Here is a 14,707-nt window from a genome sequence, read left to right as displayed (position 1 = left end):
ATGTCCTTGGTTTCTTTAGAGTATTTTCCCACTAGTGGAATTGCTCGGTCAAATGCCATTTCTATTTTCAGCTTTCCGAGGAAGCGCCAGAATACCTTCCATAGTGGATGTACCATTTTACATTAACATCAGCAGTGAATAAGAGTTCCAATCTCTCCACAGCCTCATCAGCACTTATTGTTTCCTGTCTTGTTGAACTTTGCTATTGTTGCTGGGGTGAGATGTTAATTTATAGTTGTTTTGATTTGCATTTCTCTGATAGCTAAGGATTTTGAGCATTTTTTCCCATGTGTTTGTTTGCTGTCTGAATTTATTCTTTGGTGAAGTGTCTATTTACATCCTGTACCCCTTTTGTGATTGTATTGTTTACCTTTTTCTTGTTGAGGTGCTGGAATATTTTATACATTTTCGATATAAGACCATTATGTCATTGCCAAATTTTTTTTTTCAGTCTATGGTTTCCTTCTTACCCGATTGGAGAAGTCTTTTGATGTACATGGGGATTTGATTCTTAGAAGATTCCGTTTATCTATTTTCTTGTCATCTGGTTGTAGGTACGATGAACTTTCAGAAAAGAATTTGACTCTTTTTCATCAACTGCCTCATGTCAAGATTGTAATACACCAAATATTTGAGAAATGATTAAAGACTCAGGTGAGAAGAAATATTTATTTTAATGATGTCATCATTCTGTTTTTTTATTTCTTGTTTTGCTTTACTGCTTGCCTTTGTAGATTACAGATTTTATACAGTTAGGATGTTCTTGTTAATAAGTACCATCAAGTTGAGCATGACTCATAGCAACCCTATGAACAAAAGATCTGAACCTTGTTCTATACCTATTGATACTATTTTTTTATTTCTATATACTCAAGATTAGCCCAACAGTTCATAATAGATGCTGAATAAATATTTGTTCAATTAATGAATGATTAAAAGAATAAATGAAATTAGAAAGCCCTAGAATTTTAAATTTCTGATATAAAGTTTAAAATTTGGATTGAAAAACATAAAAAAATTTCTTTTTTCACTTATTAATACATTAAGTGCTTTACTGATTTGTTAAATTTATTATTAACTAAAATAAATTAATAAAAAAAGACTAATGTGCACCTAAAAAAAGATTGCGATACATGTTATTTAATCTTGTTTATGGTCTAATTATTTGTCAAACTATTTGGAAAGCTCTTAAAACAGCTAAAAGATAAGGTGTATTGCATGTCTCTTAGAAAGGAAAATAAAAGATAATTCCATTAGCATTCAGATAATTATCCAAAGAGAAATACCGTTTGTGCCTTAGAGATCAGTGATTATTGTTAAAGAAGCTGGGAACATGATCCCAATGAGCAGGACAGGGTATCGGAGTGTGCTTTTTGACTTGGTTTTTCGCTTGCTGGTCTCTCAGTATTCGTCAAGAAAATAACCACGAATTGTTCTTGTTGTTGTGTACCACTGAGTTGGATCTGACCCGACCTGTAGTTGACCCTCTGGTGGGTTTTCAAAGACAGTTAATCACGTGGGAGGAGATTGCCCAGCCTTTCGTGGAGCAGCAGGTGGATGCCAACCCTGCGCCTTTGAAATTGGAGTGCAGCTTCTTGCCACTAGGCCACCAGATCATAGTCCTTACCCCTCCCAATATCAAAGTTTAATGGGCTGGGCTTCAGTGAGAGATAAACTTTCATAAAGTTTCTGAAACTGTCATAAAGAGGTACTCAAAAGTCCAACGTCTCCTGAAGGTTTTTTTCATATAGATTTATCTGGATCTAGCAGCTGGGCTGGGTTTGAGGCTCAAGCACTGTTGAGAGGCAGTTTCTTTGTACTTTTAAGCCCCTCCTTCTCCAGTAATTTCTTGGGTTAAACTGTGAATGTGAGTGATTGAAAGAGTGAGTGTGTGTGAGTGAGTATTTGTGTTTTGGAGAAGGTAATTTTCTTATACTTCTATTCCCTCCTCTTTGTCTAGAAGTTTCCTGGATTAAATGCTCCTGGATGGTGCGGCAGAAGTCTCACTTTCTGTTGTTTGCCTCAGAGCACCCAAGTTATAATTGTTGTTTTTGTATTGTAGAATTGGAACTGACCTATAGTTGACCCCTCAGCAGGTTTTCAGGGGCAGTTAATCGTTCTGGAGGGGATAACCCATCCTTCTTCTTATAATTAGTCACTATTTATTTGACAAAGTATTGGTTTTCCAGCAAACATTATATTTTTCCAGAAGTTTTGAGGGAATTGAAGCTGATCCACAAATGCTTTCCCCTCCTAGGACCAGGGCTATCTCCTTTGTATGTCAGCCAAGAAAATGAAATACAGTAAAAATAATTTGGGTAGGCATTTAGTAGATATTCAATAAAATTTCATTTCCTCCTCCAACCTCTGTGTATTTATAAAATTTCCCTAGAGTCTCTTATTCTTTTTCACAGGAATAAGAGTGGCATAGGGTCATGGGGTGGATAGCTCTTTCAGCTTTAGGTAGGTGTATATATCGCGGCTAATGTTTTGCCTTGTCTTATTAGTACTATTGGGTTAAAAGAGTGTATTAGTTCTCTAATGCTGCTACAACAGAAATACTACCTGGCTTTAAACAGATGGAATTTTATTCTCCTACAACTTGAGAGGTTAGAAGTCCACATTCAGGAGAAGACTTTCTGGAAGTTCTGGGGAAGATTCCTGCCTTCTTTCAACATTTATAGGCCTGATGTTTCCTGGAAATTGATGTTTGTTGTGTCTAAGCATCAGTCTTCCCCTGGACCTAGAAGGTTCTCTGTGTAGGGACCTTGAGTTTATAGGACACATTTTACCCCATTTCACTGAGAATTTTGGCCAAGCCACGTGGACACATATTGTGGGGAACACAACCATTTTTTACAAATGGATTTATCAAATATTCCTAAGTTACTATTGGCATAAATGAATCTCATTGGGAAGCAATGTGGAATCCTTTCAGATATTTCCAGAGGTTCTGGATTTTCCCACAATTGTAAGATGAACTTCTGGGTGAAAGCAAGCATTCTTGTATTTACTTTACTTGAGACAAATATGAAAGATTAACTAGAAAAAACTGAAAGGCAGCATAAGCTGAGAGAGATTTTGTTGGATATATGATTGAAAACACTAAGGAATGTGAATCCTCATTTTAAAAATGAGAGTAAGTAATGACAACCTCCTCACAGAAGTCTGATGAAGGAGACATTAGACAAATTCATTTTACATGGGCATCAGATAAATATGAAGGCACAAAATAGTTAAACCTACTTTCTAGCTTTGTGATGGTGAAATTAGTTAGTGAGGTGTTTAGATTTGGGCTACACAGAGAAACAGGGAAAGATGATCGAATCACAATGTATTTTTGTGGTTAACTTTTCTGAAAATGGACAAGGATGAGCAGGCAATTTACTGATGAACAGCCACCTCTGAAAATGAGCTTAACAAGTGTTTATTAAATATCTTCTACATGCTGAACATTATACCACGAGGGGAACAAATGTAATTAAGGTATTGTGGTGTGAGCCTAGAAGCTGGCTTTTCCAGCCATTACATTGGCCCTCTGGTCTCCAGCTACCTTAACTGTAAACACATGGTCTTGCAATTGACAACAGCTGTGGAACTAGGATGAGCAAGGAGAGAGAGAGAGGGAGAGAAGGAGAGAGGAGAAAAGGAGGGAGGGGGAGAGAGCTCGGGAGAGTGTGAGTGAGCGTGCAATCGAGAGTGCACTTCCTACGGGGGAGCTAGACTTGAGGTAGGCAAGACTTGAGGGAAACTGGAGCAAGACCTTGGTGTGAGCAAGGCTCTGGTGATGGTGGTAGAGAGACTGTGGAAAGGTGTAAGCAGACGAGCCTTGGGATAAAGGTCACAGTTAAGTTTTACTGTTATGGCCAGATGATGGAAGAAAAAGCTGACTTCTGAAACCGGAGCCTGGACTATTTGAGGGATTGTGCCTTGGACCTTTTGGGTTAACCTGGACTTGCAATGCGTGATATTCTTTGCCTCTCCTGCTAACTTGTTTTCCAGATAAATCCCACTCTTGGTTCTATAACAGTGAATATTGAACCTGAATGATTGGTAAAAAGAGGTACAGGAGCATGGATTGCAGAGCTGGGTGGTGGTGGTGGTGGGGCCATGTCTGATGTAGCAGATACCTGTTTGTTGCTATGGATATTATTGTTGGGAATAATTCTCCTTTATGAAGTGTGTAGAAGTCAGACTCAGCATCTGCCTTCACCATATCCCACCTGCTCCTGCTGTAGGTCTTTGGAGAGTGTGCAATATGTACATCACTGCCTTAATATGTTGCCATGCATTATCCAGTTAGTTTCAACTCTTATCTGTTCAAGGTGACAAAATAGAACTGTCTCATGGTATTTCCTAGGTGTAATCTTCATAGGAATAGATTTCCAAATATTTTTCCACCATGGATTAGCTGGTAGGCTAGAATCTTGGATTTTTTTATTAGTAGCTTACTATATAATTATTGTGCTACAGGAGCTCCATTATCATAATACATAACTTTATTTATATTCAACATCTAAATCCTAAAGGACAATGACGTGAGTTGGAAACGACCCATAGCTGACCCTCCAGTGGGTTTTCAGAGGTAGTAAATCCCATGGGAGGAGATTGCCCATCCTTCTCCTGAGGAGCAGCTGGTGGATTAGAACCTTGTTCCTAGCAATTGTGATGCAGCTTCTTACCAACAGGCCACCAGAGCTCCCTAGTTTATACATTTATCTATATTAAATATCTAAATTCTAAAAGACAAGGATGAGAGTTAATGACTAAGATACACTTTACCCAAGCCCTAATCTTTAAAGTAACTTTCAATGCATCTGGAAAGTGGACAATGAATAAGAAAGACCAAAGGAGAATTGATCAATGCCTTTGAATTGTGGTGTTGGTGAAGTCTAGACTATACCATGGACTGCTAAAAGAACAAAGGACTCTGTCTTGAAGGGAATACAATTGTAGTGCTCTTAGCGACAAGGATGGTGAAATTTTGTTTCATTTACTTTGGGTACATTTTCACAAAAAATCAACTCTTGTAGTGAGTTATGCTAAGAAAGGTAGGTCAGTCAAGGGAAGGAAGAGCCTCAATGAGATGGATTGACACAGTGATTTCCACAACAGGCTTGAGCACGGCAAAGAGCATGAGGATAGAGCAAAGTTCGGATCTGTTGTTCACAGGGTTGCTATGTATTACAGTCAACTCAACAGCATCAACAATAACAACAGCATATTAAATATGAAAAAATATATATAATAACATGTAATTGCTGGATAGGGAGCTCTGGCCGCATGTCGGTAAGGAGTTTCACTGCTAACCCAAAGGCCTGGTCTCTCTGGTGGTTTAAATCCACCAGCAACTCCTTGGGAGAAAGATGTGCAATCTTCTCCCACACGATTTACAGCTTCTGAAAACTTATTGGACGGTTAGTTATGAGTCAGCTCTGACTCAAAGTGCATTGACTTTGACTGGTAGGGTATTGTTCAGTGAGGATGGGTTATTGTCTTGGATCAGGTTCTAGACAATACTGATGTTAACTCCTTTGGTGCCAGGTTTATGAGGAGGTCTTGAGTCATTTGTGGCTCAAATAAAAGAAAACCAATCACCATAAATTCTTGCGTGGATGCCAAATTCCAACTAGTACAGTGAAGCTCCTAGAGACGGATCTACACACAGGACTGAGTATTATATTAGCCCTGGTTGTGGCTACCTACAATCCCTACTTCCAAAAGCTGACACTTGGTAGATGTTGAACAAATGACTTCTGAGTCTGCATCTTTGTGTGGCCATTCTTGTCTCTTTGTTTCTCTGATTATACTGCTTCTTTCTTGATAACAGGGAGTGCTGGCCAGAGGGTAGGGCAGAGTCTGCAGAGCTGCTTTCTGCCAGCTTTCACTTTCAGATGGTGTAAGGACAGGAAGGACAACTGGCTGGGAACGCACACTGAGGGGTCTGGGGCTGTAGTCTCTGCAGGTGTCTTAGTAACTTGTAATGACTCTGCTTCTGTGCTAGGAACCACCTGGTTCTCAGAGAGGGGAACCTTGGGCCTATAATGTCTGACCCAGGAGCAAGGACTAAGGCTCCCAGAGAAGCAAACTGCAGATCCACACTCTGAAGGCACATTTGGAGTCTGCTGGGATCTCAGTGGCCTCCAACCTTCCTGACCTGCTGAGTTCAGAGACCCTCTAGGAAGGCACGGAACAAGGAGACACAGGTGAGTTGGCTGAGTGGACGCTTGTGGGTCATGGGAGGAACCAGCGGGCTACGCAGAAGGGGCTGAGAATGTGTATGGAGTCTGGGCCACAAAGTCTGTCTCTAGGAAGGCTGAGGAAAACCCAGGAAGGGCTTGAACCTTATTTATTTTGCAGATGTTTATGTAACACTTATAGGACTAGGCTCTATTCTCTTTACCTGTAGTATGAATTCATGGGATCCTCACTACAACCTCAACTATAGTATGCAGGAGGTATTATTACTATGCCCATTTTACAGATGAGGAAGCCAAGACCCAGAAGGTGAAGTAACTGGTCAGAAGTGATCACATCATGAGCGCATGAGTCCAGTGGAGAGCTTCACAGAGTCTGTGCTTCCCCGACCATACCCTGTCTCCCTATGCGCCATGAGTAGCACATAGTTTTGTATCTTTTTTCCTGACCAGGGCTCATTTTGTCTTTTCTCTTGCTCTGTCATCAGCCAGGCTCTTTTAAGCAAGGACAGAGTGGATGAGGACGAATTTTGGTGGATAACAGACTAGGCGACAACTGGAAGGAGGTATGGCAGAAGTGAAATTGAAATGTAGGTGAACTCAACAGAGCAGGGTGTCTGTGCTGAGAACCACCATCTTTCTAAGGTTGTTGCTTGTCTCTGAAGCTTCTCAAATGACTTCCTAATGTCAGTTGGATAGGACAGAGCAAAGAGCAGCAAAACCTGGCAAGTCCACAGTGGCCAGGGTCCTGCATCACAGTCCTCTGGCCCAGGGTGAGGGACAGGCTGTACAGATCCTGGGGGGTTGATGGGAAATCTCTCCTAGGAGCAGGTGCTAAGGAAACAAGGCCTGGAGTCTGGTCAGCGGGGTTGTGGTATGCATGTTTGGGGTGGGAACGGAAGAAGTAGTTCCTTCCCAGGTCAACTGAACAGTTGCCTAACACCACAGAGGCTTCCCAGAACACCTGGCCCGAACCTCGAGCCTCGTTCAGCCTCTTCTTGGTATCAGGGTTGTGTAGAGTCTACTACTCTGTAAGCATGAAGTGCAAGCAGGCTGTTGGCTGAGCAGTGGGGGGGGGGGGGGATTGCTCTGTTTCCTGGTTTCCCCTCACTCTAGTTCTGTCTCACAGCTCAGAGGAAATGGAGGGCGGCTCCAGTTGTTCTTTGCTCTGCCATCTCACCGTCCTGCTGCTCCTCCTCCAGCTGCCCACACGGGGATCAGCAGGTGAGTGCTCCACTCGGCTCCCCTTGTTTCTCCCTCTGGTGTGTGTGGAAACAGACAAGCTGCTGGTTGTATGGCCAGCACTCATTTTACTGTTTCTCCTGCTCTGTCTTCAGTCAAGGTCTTTTACCCCATCAGGGTACTCTCTTGGGGTATGTGTGTGTGTGCGTGTGTGTGTGTGTGTGCATGTGTGTGCGTGTGTGTGTCTTAAAATGGAGAGATTATGATGTCTCCACTACTAACTATAATGAAAAAGTATTTTTTAAAAAATTGTTATTGTTGTTGTTATGTGCCGTCGAGTCGTTTCCTACTCATAGCGACCCTATGCACAACAGCCCTAAACCCTGCTCTATCCTGCGCCAACTGCACCGCCTCTGACACACCCATCCCGATTACCCCAGACACTGAATCAATCCATCTCATAGAGGGTCTTCCCCTCCTGCGCTGTCCCTCCACCCTCCCAAGCATGATGTCCCCCTCCAAGGACCCGTCCCTCCTGGCAACATGTCCAAAGTATGTCAGACGAAGCCCCAGAATCTTTGCCTCCAAGGAGTAGCTTGGTTTAATCCTCTCAAAGATGAATCTGTTTAGTAAACCATAAATTATGGGTAAAGAGTTCTGACAACTGCCCCACAATGGATTTTTAATGTTTCCTCCCATGACGGTTCAGTTAAGTTCGATCCATAGTGACCTTTCATTGAGATTGTAAATCTTTACAACTGGAGACTGCCTAACTCTCTCTCCCAGAGTGACTGGTGGATACCAGCCTCTGACTTTTTTTGGTCGGCAGCCCAATATGCAAAACATTATGTCTTTAATATTTGATGCTGGTTTTGTATGCCATTGAGGCAGAAACAACTTATAGCTGACCCTCTGGTGGGTTTTCAGAGGCAGGAAATTGTATGGGAGGAGATTGCCCATCCTTCTCCTGTGGAACAGCTGAAGGATTTGAATTGTGCATCTTTGGGATCACAGTGCAGCTTCTTATAACTAGGCCAGCAGAACTCCTTTAATATTTAGAAGGTTCAAATATATTTTCCCTTTCCTTTTTTATTTTTTTAAATTTTCTTGTTTAACTATTGTCTTAAGCAAGCATGCCATGCATATTGATTCACTTCATTCCCTAAGTGTTCATGGGGGTCTATTATGTGTTAGATGCTGTTCTGTGATCTTCATCTTCATACAGCTCACATTCTAGTAGGAGACTGTGAATAATTAAGGCAGTTAACCAAGGAAAACCATATTCTGTAGAGGACATTAGCACCACGGGACAATGAATTACAGCAGATGTGAACATTTTCGGGGAGGATGATAAGGGAGGTCAAGTGTGAATAGACAGCAGTGGTCAATAAGGTGGTCAAGAATAGGAGGTATAGAATAAAACTTGAGAAGAGAGGAATGAACAGAAGTATCTTTGGGAAAATTGTTCTTTCTTATAAGAGGGGCAAGGCAGTGGACAGCTAGCAGTGTTCCTGGCTGTTCAAAAAACTTCAAGAGGTGAGAATTGCTTAGAGTGAGGGAGAAGGAAGTTGAGGTCAGAGTGGCCCTGGGAGCCAACCCTATAGGGTTTGTGGGTCATTGGAGGGAACTGGGTAGCTATTATAGGAGTTTGAGCAGAAGTGGGGCCCTGACATAGTTTGAATTGCACATTGAAGGGATTTAGAAAATAGACAGTGGGGGTGGAGTGAGGAAAGACAATGAGACTAGTGGAAGCTGCATCCTCTGGGTGGAAGATGATGGTGGCTTGGCAAGGGCAAATCTGCAGAGAAGGTGGTATTTTGGAATCCAGAAAGACTTGCTCTGCAGAAGGGTCACAGTGAGACTGAGGGTGATGAGTGGAGTGTGTCTTTAACAAACAGTGATTGAGGCTTCCAGTAGCTATGGAAATGAAGGCAGATTTTAAACAGAGACAGCACTTGATTCTTGGTTAAACATACATATAATGTACATATAAATCAGTATAAGAGTACACACACACACACAATATGAAAATTAGGTGTGAGATTAGAATTTCCTAGGAGTGGTTGAAAATTCATAATTTAGACCTAGATCTCTTATGACCTCTGGCCAGTCCTGGGAAGGGTCTAGGCTAGGGTGGGGTTCTTAAAGTTTGCTCCTGGACCAGCATATTTCCATGCTGGAACTTCTGGTCATTGTTGTTAACTGTCATAGGTTGGCCCTGACTTGTGGTGAATCTAATAAACAATGAAGCAAAAGGTACTTGTTCTTTAGACCAAGTTAGAATTCTGCCATTGACTCATCAATTCCTTGCCCACTACAGTCAGGCATACAAAGGGCTGTACAGTGCATTGACTAATAACCCACTAGAAACACACATTTTGAACTTCCACTGGACGTACTAACTCAGAAGCTTTGAGGATGGGTTTCAGAGATCTGTTTTATAATCCCTTGGGTGACTCTGACACATACTCAATCTTAAAAATGATGGAGTTAAAAGACACTTTCATAGAAAAACTTGGAATCAGGAGACTCAGCACATGAGAGAGGCCCTTTGACATAATTTCTGGGCCATAATGATGCAGTCAAAACATCCTAATTCATTCAGTCTTCCCAGTTTATTCCTTTGGGGGCTGAGGATCATCTCCAGTTTTCTCACTTTTCATTTCTGTGTTCACAGATGAATTTATAGTGATTGGCCCCAAGGACCCCATAATAGCCGTGCTGGGTGGAGAAACCATACTGCCCTGCACCCTGTCCCCTGCCATGAATGTGGAGACCATGGAGCTGCGGTGGTTCCGTTCCAAGTTCTCCGAAGCTGTGTACATCTATCAGAACCGCCAAGAGCAGAGGGCAGAACAGATGCCACAGTACAGAGGGCGGACCTCCCTGGTGAGAGACCTCCTCAATCAGGGGGAGGCTGCTGTGCGGATCGACAAAGTCCAGGTTTCTGACAATGGGATGTACACCTGCTTCTTCAGAAAAGGAGGTTTCTACGAAGAGGCGACACTGGAGGTGAAAGTGGCAGGTTGGTGGCTTGTCTACATTCTAGAATACTGGAGGGTTGGAGTTGGGAGCAACCAGAGGACAATTTAATATAGTCCTTCATTTTCCAGGTTCAGAAAAAATAATAATTTAATACAAATAACACATATATACAAATAATATATACAATTTATTATATATTACATATAATTTACAACATAAATTATATATGTAATTGATATATAATAATAATAGTAGATTATTTAAAAATAAATAAATAAGAGCCAGGCCCTATCCAGGCATCTAGTTCACATAGTGAACTCAATAGAGATTCCTGTCCTGTAGATTTGATATTGTAAATGTGGAAATAGAAAAATCACAATGAGAACCAGACATTTGATGATGAGTAAGTTCTGAGGATCAACAACAAAGTAGAACAGGGAGAAGGGTCAGGATGTGGGAGTGGTGACCAGTAACAACACTAGAATTGATGTCACCAGTGTGATTAACTTATGGTGTTTGTGTCTCTATTTCATGAACCTCCTCTCATACCAGAAAATTTTACAATATTAGAGACAATAAAAATACAAGCAAGAGCAAAACCACTAGTGTGTACAAGCAAACTGTGATTCTGTAATAATGGCGGCTCTGACTAGACCACATTAGAAGATTCTAAAAAGAAATCTGTACAGGGTTGTTCAGCCTCGTAGATATACTTATCCTAGCTGAGATTACAAAAACATTGTTGTTGTTATGACTAACTGAACAGATATCTTTTTACCAAATAATAAATCTCTGCTGAAACAATCCATGAAATTTTAGAAACAGTCATATTGGCGTCATTTCCTGTAACAGTGTCACCTAGTGTGGTCTTCAGCACACAGCAAGCACCCTAGGATGGGAGTGTGGCTGCTGTGTTCTGGACACACAGAGAAGCTGCATGATTGATAGGAGTGAATGAGGAACAGGGCAGTAAGAGATCTCAATCCTGGATAAAAAGATGTTCCTGCTGTAGGATGCAACAGGAAGCAGAGAGAAGTTCCCGGCTTTCTCAGCATTTGTGTTCATTAGGCAAGATTCTGAAGAGTGCTCAAGGTTGAGGGACTAAACTTGAAAAGGCATGGGCCACACTGATGATTGTGTGGTTGTTAACCATTAACCAAATAGCCTTTGGGGTTAGGGAATGTGGACCTTGAGAGGCACGGGTGGGAGGAGTTAGAAAAGGATTTAATAAAAGGGTTTGGAGATGAAGACAAAGGATATATTAGAGAAGGGTTTGTGTGCTGTATTACAGAATTTGGAAGAAAGCTGAGGAAATTTTAGGCAGAGTGATGTTGAGAATGCTCACTCTGGCAGCCATGAGAATGGTGGGAGGAAGAACTGCTGGAGGTATGGAGATAGTTAAGAGCAGAGGATGACTGCCTGAACCCTAGAAGTGAAAGTGGAGTAGGAGATCTGGAGTCAGATACTAGAAAGATTAAGAAAGTAGCCTCACTAAGTGAGCTGATTTGGAGAGAGACACGTGGGCCACATAGTCTCTCAGGGTTTTGGTTGTTTGCTGTTTAGTAGTGTTGTGTACCACGGAGTTGGAAACGATCCATAGCTGACCCTCTGGCAGGTTTTCTGAGGCAGTTAATCATAAGGGAGGAGACTGCCCATCCTTCTCCCATGGAGCATCTTGTGGCTTCGAACTGCATGCCTTTGGTTTTGCAGCAAAGCTTCTTGCTTTGGAGCAATCAAGTCACAAAATCTCAATAATATTGAACAAATATTCATTTAACTTGAACACTTACAGAGTTCACCTAACCTGGGCTAGGCTTGGCTAAGCTCAGCTGGGCTTGTTCTTTTTTTTTTTTTTTCTAAGTTGAAGAACTCACCATGGCATGATCTTGGATGAGTTTTCACATGGATGGTAGTCAGCTGGCTGATCTAGGATGATTTCAGCTGCAAAGGCTTAGGTGACAAGGCAATGTTCCACAAGTCTTAGGCTAGTCTATAAGCATGTCTCTTCTATGGAAAAAGTAGAGGACTCAATGACATGACTCAAGCACTTTTCCAACTTGAGGAAGACCCTGGATGAGATGGATTAATACAGTGACTGGGGCAATGGGGATTGGTGTGTCAGAATCAGTGAGACTGGCTCAGGAGAGGGAAGGGTTCAGAGCTGCTGTACATAGGGTTGCTATGGGTCACAGGCGACTTGATGGCACATAACAACCACCACCACCACGACCACCACCACCACTACAACAACAACAACAACAACAACAACAACAAATTCTGTACATCACTCTATCTGCATGGCTGAAAAGTTTAATCCCCCAGCCTCCCTCAGATTTCCCTTAAGATGTTCATATGTTCTTTTCTTGGTTCACTGTGGTGGCAATGCAAGAAGAATGGCTTCTTAGGCGTCACACTGCCAGGATCCTGCGCCTGCACCTGTGACAAGGTGGCTACCCTGAGCTCCACAGCTTTCCTCCCACAGGTGTGGGCTCTGTCCCGGAAGTAAGCATTGAAGGGCCAGAGGAAGATGGTGTTCGTGTGGTGTGCACAACCTCTGGATGGTTTCCGAAGCCACAGCTTCAGTGGAAAGATGTTAGCGGAGAGAAGTTCCTGGCTTTCACAGAGGCTCATTCCCAAGACTCAGAGGGCCTGTTTCACATGGAGGCCTCACTGGTGGTGAGAGACAGATCTGCAGGGAATGTGACCTGCTCCATCCTCAACCCCATTCTGGGCCAGGAGAAGGGGAAGGCCATTTTCATCCCAGGTAAGCATTCCTGCTCTCAATAATGCCAGACTGACGGGGTGGGGTCTTTAAATGTGCTGGCCTGGAATGTGTCCTGATGGAATCTACGGGGCATAGAGCCCTTTTTCCCACAGACCTCTCCCTGGAAGCCAACTTTTATTGTAATCATCATCATAATGGGGCTCCTCATCTTCCTGGCTGCCTATTTTATTAAGAGAGAACATTCGGAAAAGTTGCAGGCAAAGAAAGAACAGGAGAGCCTTCAGCGGACTAAGGAGAAGGACAGACATATAAAGGAGGATGCACTGAAGGACAGAGGTAAGGCCGGAGAAGGGGCATGCTAGATGAGGACAGAGCTTGTGCCAAGAGGGAAAAGCTGATAGCGGGACAAGATCCGGCTGCAGTGGCCTCTAGAAGACCCAGGACCTCTGCCCAGAGCAGAAGGCTCTTGGAGATAAGAAGATAGTTAGGACTGAGAGTGATTGGAGAAGTCTAGATGGAGAACTTTCTTTAATGTATGAAGGGAGTCTGTGTCCTTTTCGAGGCACACAACCTTTCCTTTTCTTAGGGAAGAAAGCTTAAGCATTTTTTTCTTTCTTTTTAAAAAATCTCTTGCAGATGCACTACAGGCAGAGCTTGGTAAGTTTTTATCTCCCTTCTGATCACTCAGGGTCCTGCTGCGGAAGCTGATCTGGTTTGTATCTCATTTCATTCCCATGTGTTGCTTTTCAGACCAGAGGAAGAAGATTTATAAGGCTGGTGAGTGACTTTCCAGATGTCCCTGGGTCTCCCATCCTACATCTGCTTGGGGGACCTGTTTCTCTGAGTCTTTCTCAATAGACGTTAGGACTCCATTCTCTGAGGGGAAAAAAAGGAAAGTGGGCTCAGCTTCCTGCCTAGTGTTCAGGTATGGTGTTCTCTGGAATCTATCAAGCATCCTGAATCTTGTCATCCCAGCTCTGGTCTGTTTACCGTATCATATATTTTCTAGTCTTTAGTGTACTCAATTTTCTGCAGTTGGAATTTAAAAGATAGTTAGATGCTTAGGAATTTTCTTTAAGAGACCACATAAATCAATGTGGTCATCAAGTCTAGATGTATGACTTATTTCTTCCATGAATCCTCCTCTCTGGGAGTGTCATTCCTCTCCAGTTCCTGAAGGTGCTTATTTAGTCAAGGGGAGAGAACTGGAATGAGTAAGCAGAGGAATGTGATAACATGAGCTCAGAGCTCCCCTGGTTAGAGATGTTACCACCTCTAGAAAGATTTCTTCCCCAAAACGTTTAGCTTTATCTCTTTTTATTCCATATTTCTGGTAATATTCCACCTATATATTTGCCAGAGAGAGACAAGATATAACAATAATTTCTTCCAGTTATGGAATAATTTTGTATTTTCTTTCCTTGAAAAATCTTCACATGTGTATTTTGATTCTTAATGAAATGCACAAGGATAGGAGTTTTTTATATTCTTGAAGGCATAGAATAGTTAAGCAACTTGTCCAAAGTCATATCAGAGCCACTGGACAGTGTGGAACCCTGATTTTAACTGGTAGTCATGGGGATTTCTCATATTCCCTGGTGAGCTTTGCATACAGTGA

At 42.3% G+C, this 14,707-nt stretch overlaps 1 protein-coding gene across 1 annotated transcript; it reads left to right on the top strand.

Annotated features, from left to right (window-relative positions):
* Nucleotides 1–5,283: 5,283 nt before the first annotated feature.
* Nucleotides 5,284–13,689, top strand: LOC102857588 (butyrophilin-like protein 1-like). The gene is made up of 6 exons (XM_006896257.1): nt 5,284–5,289; nt 7,400–7,421; nt 10,027–10,404; nt 12,847–13,128; nt 13,225–13,425; nt 13,676–13,689. The coding sequence occupies exons 1-6, from the start codon at nt 5,284–5,286 to the stop codon at nt 13,687–13,689; spliced, it is 903 nt and encodes a 300-aa protein (XP_006896319.1).
* The last annotated feature ends 1,018 nt before the right edge of the window (nt 13,690–14,707 follow it).

This window comes from Elephantulus edwardii, unplaced genomic scaffold (genome assembly GCF_000299155.1).
Source record: "Elephantulus edwardii isolate Elephantulus edwardi_28Jun2011 unplaced genomic scaffold, EleEdw1.0 scaffold00184, whole genome shotgun sequence".
NCBI lineage: Eukaryota > Metazoa > Chordata > Mammalia > Macroscelidea > Macroscelididae > Elephantulus > Elephantulus edwardii.
This window is presented reverse-complemented; position numbering and strand designations above follow the sequence as displayed.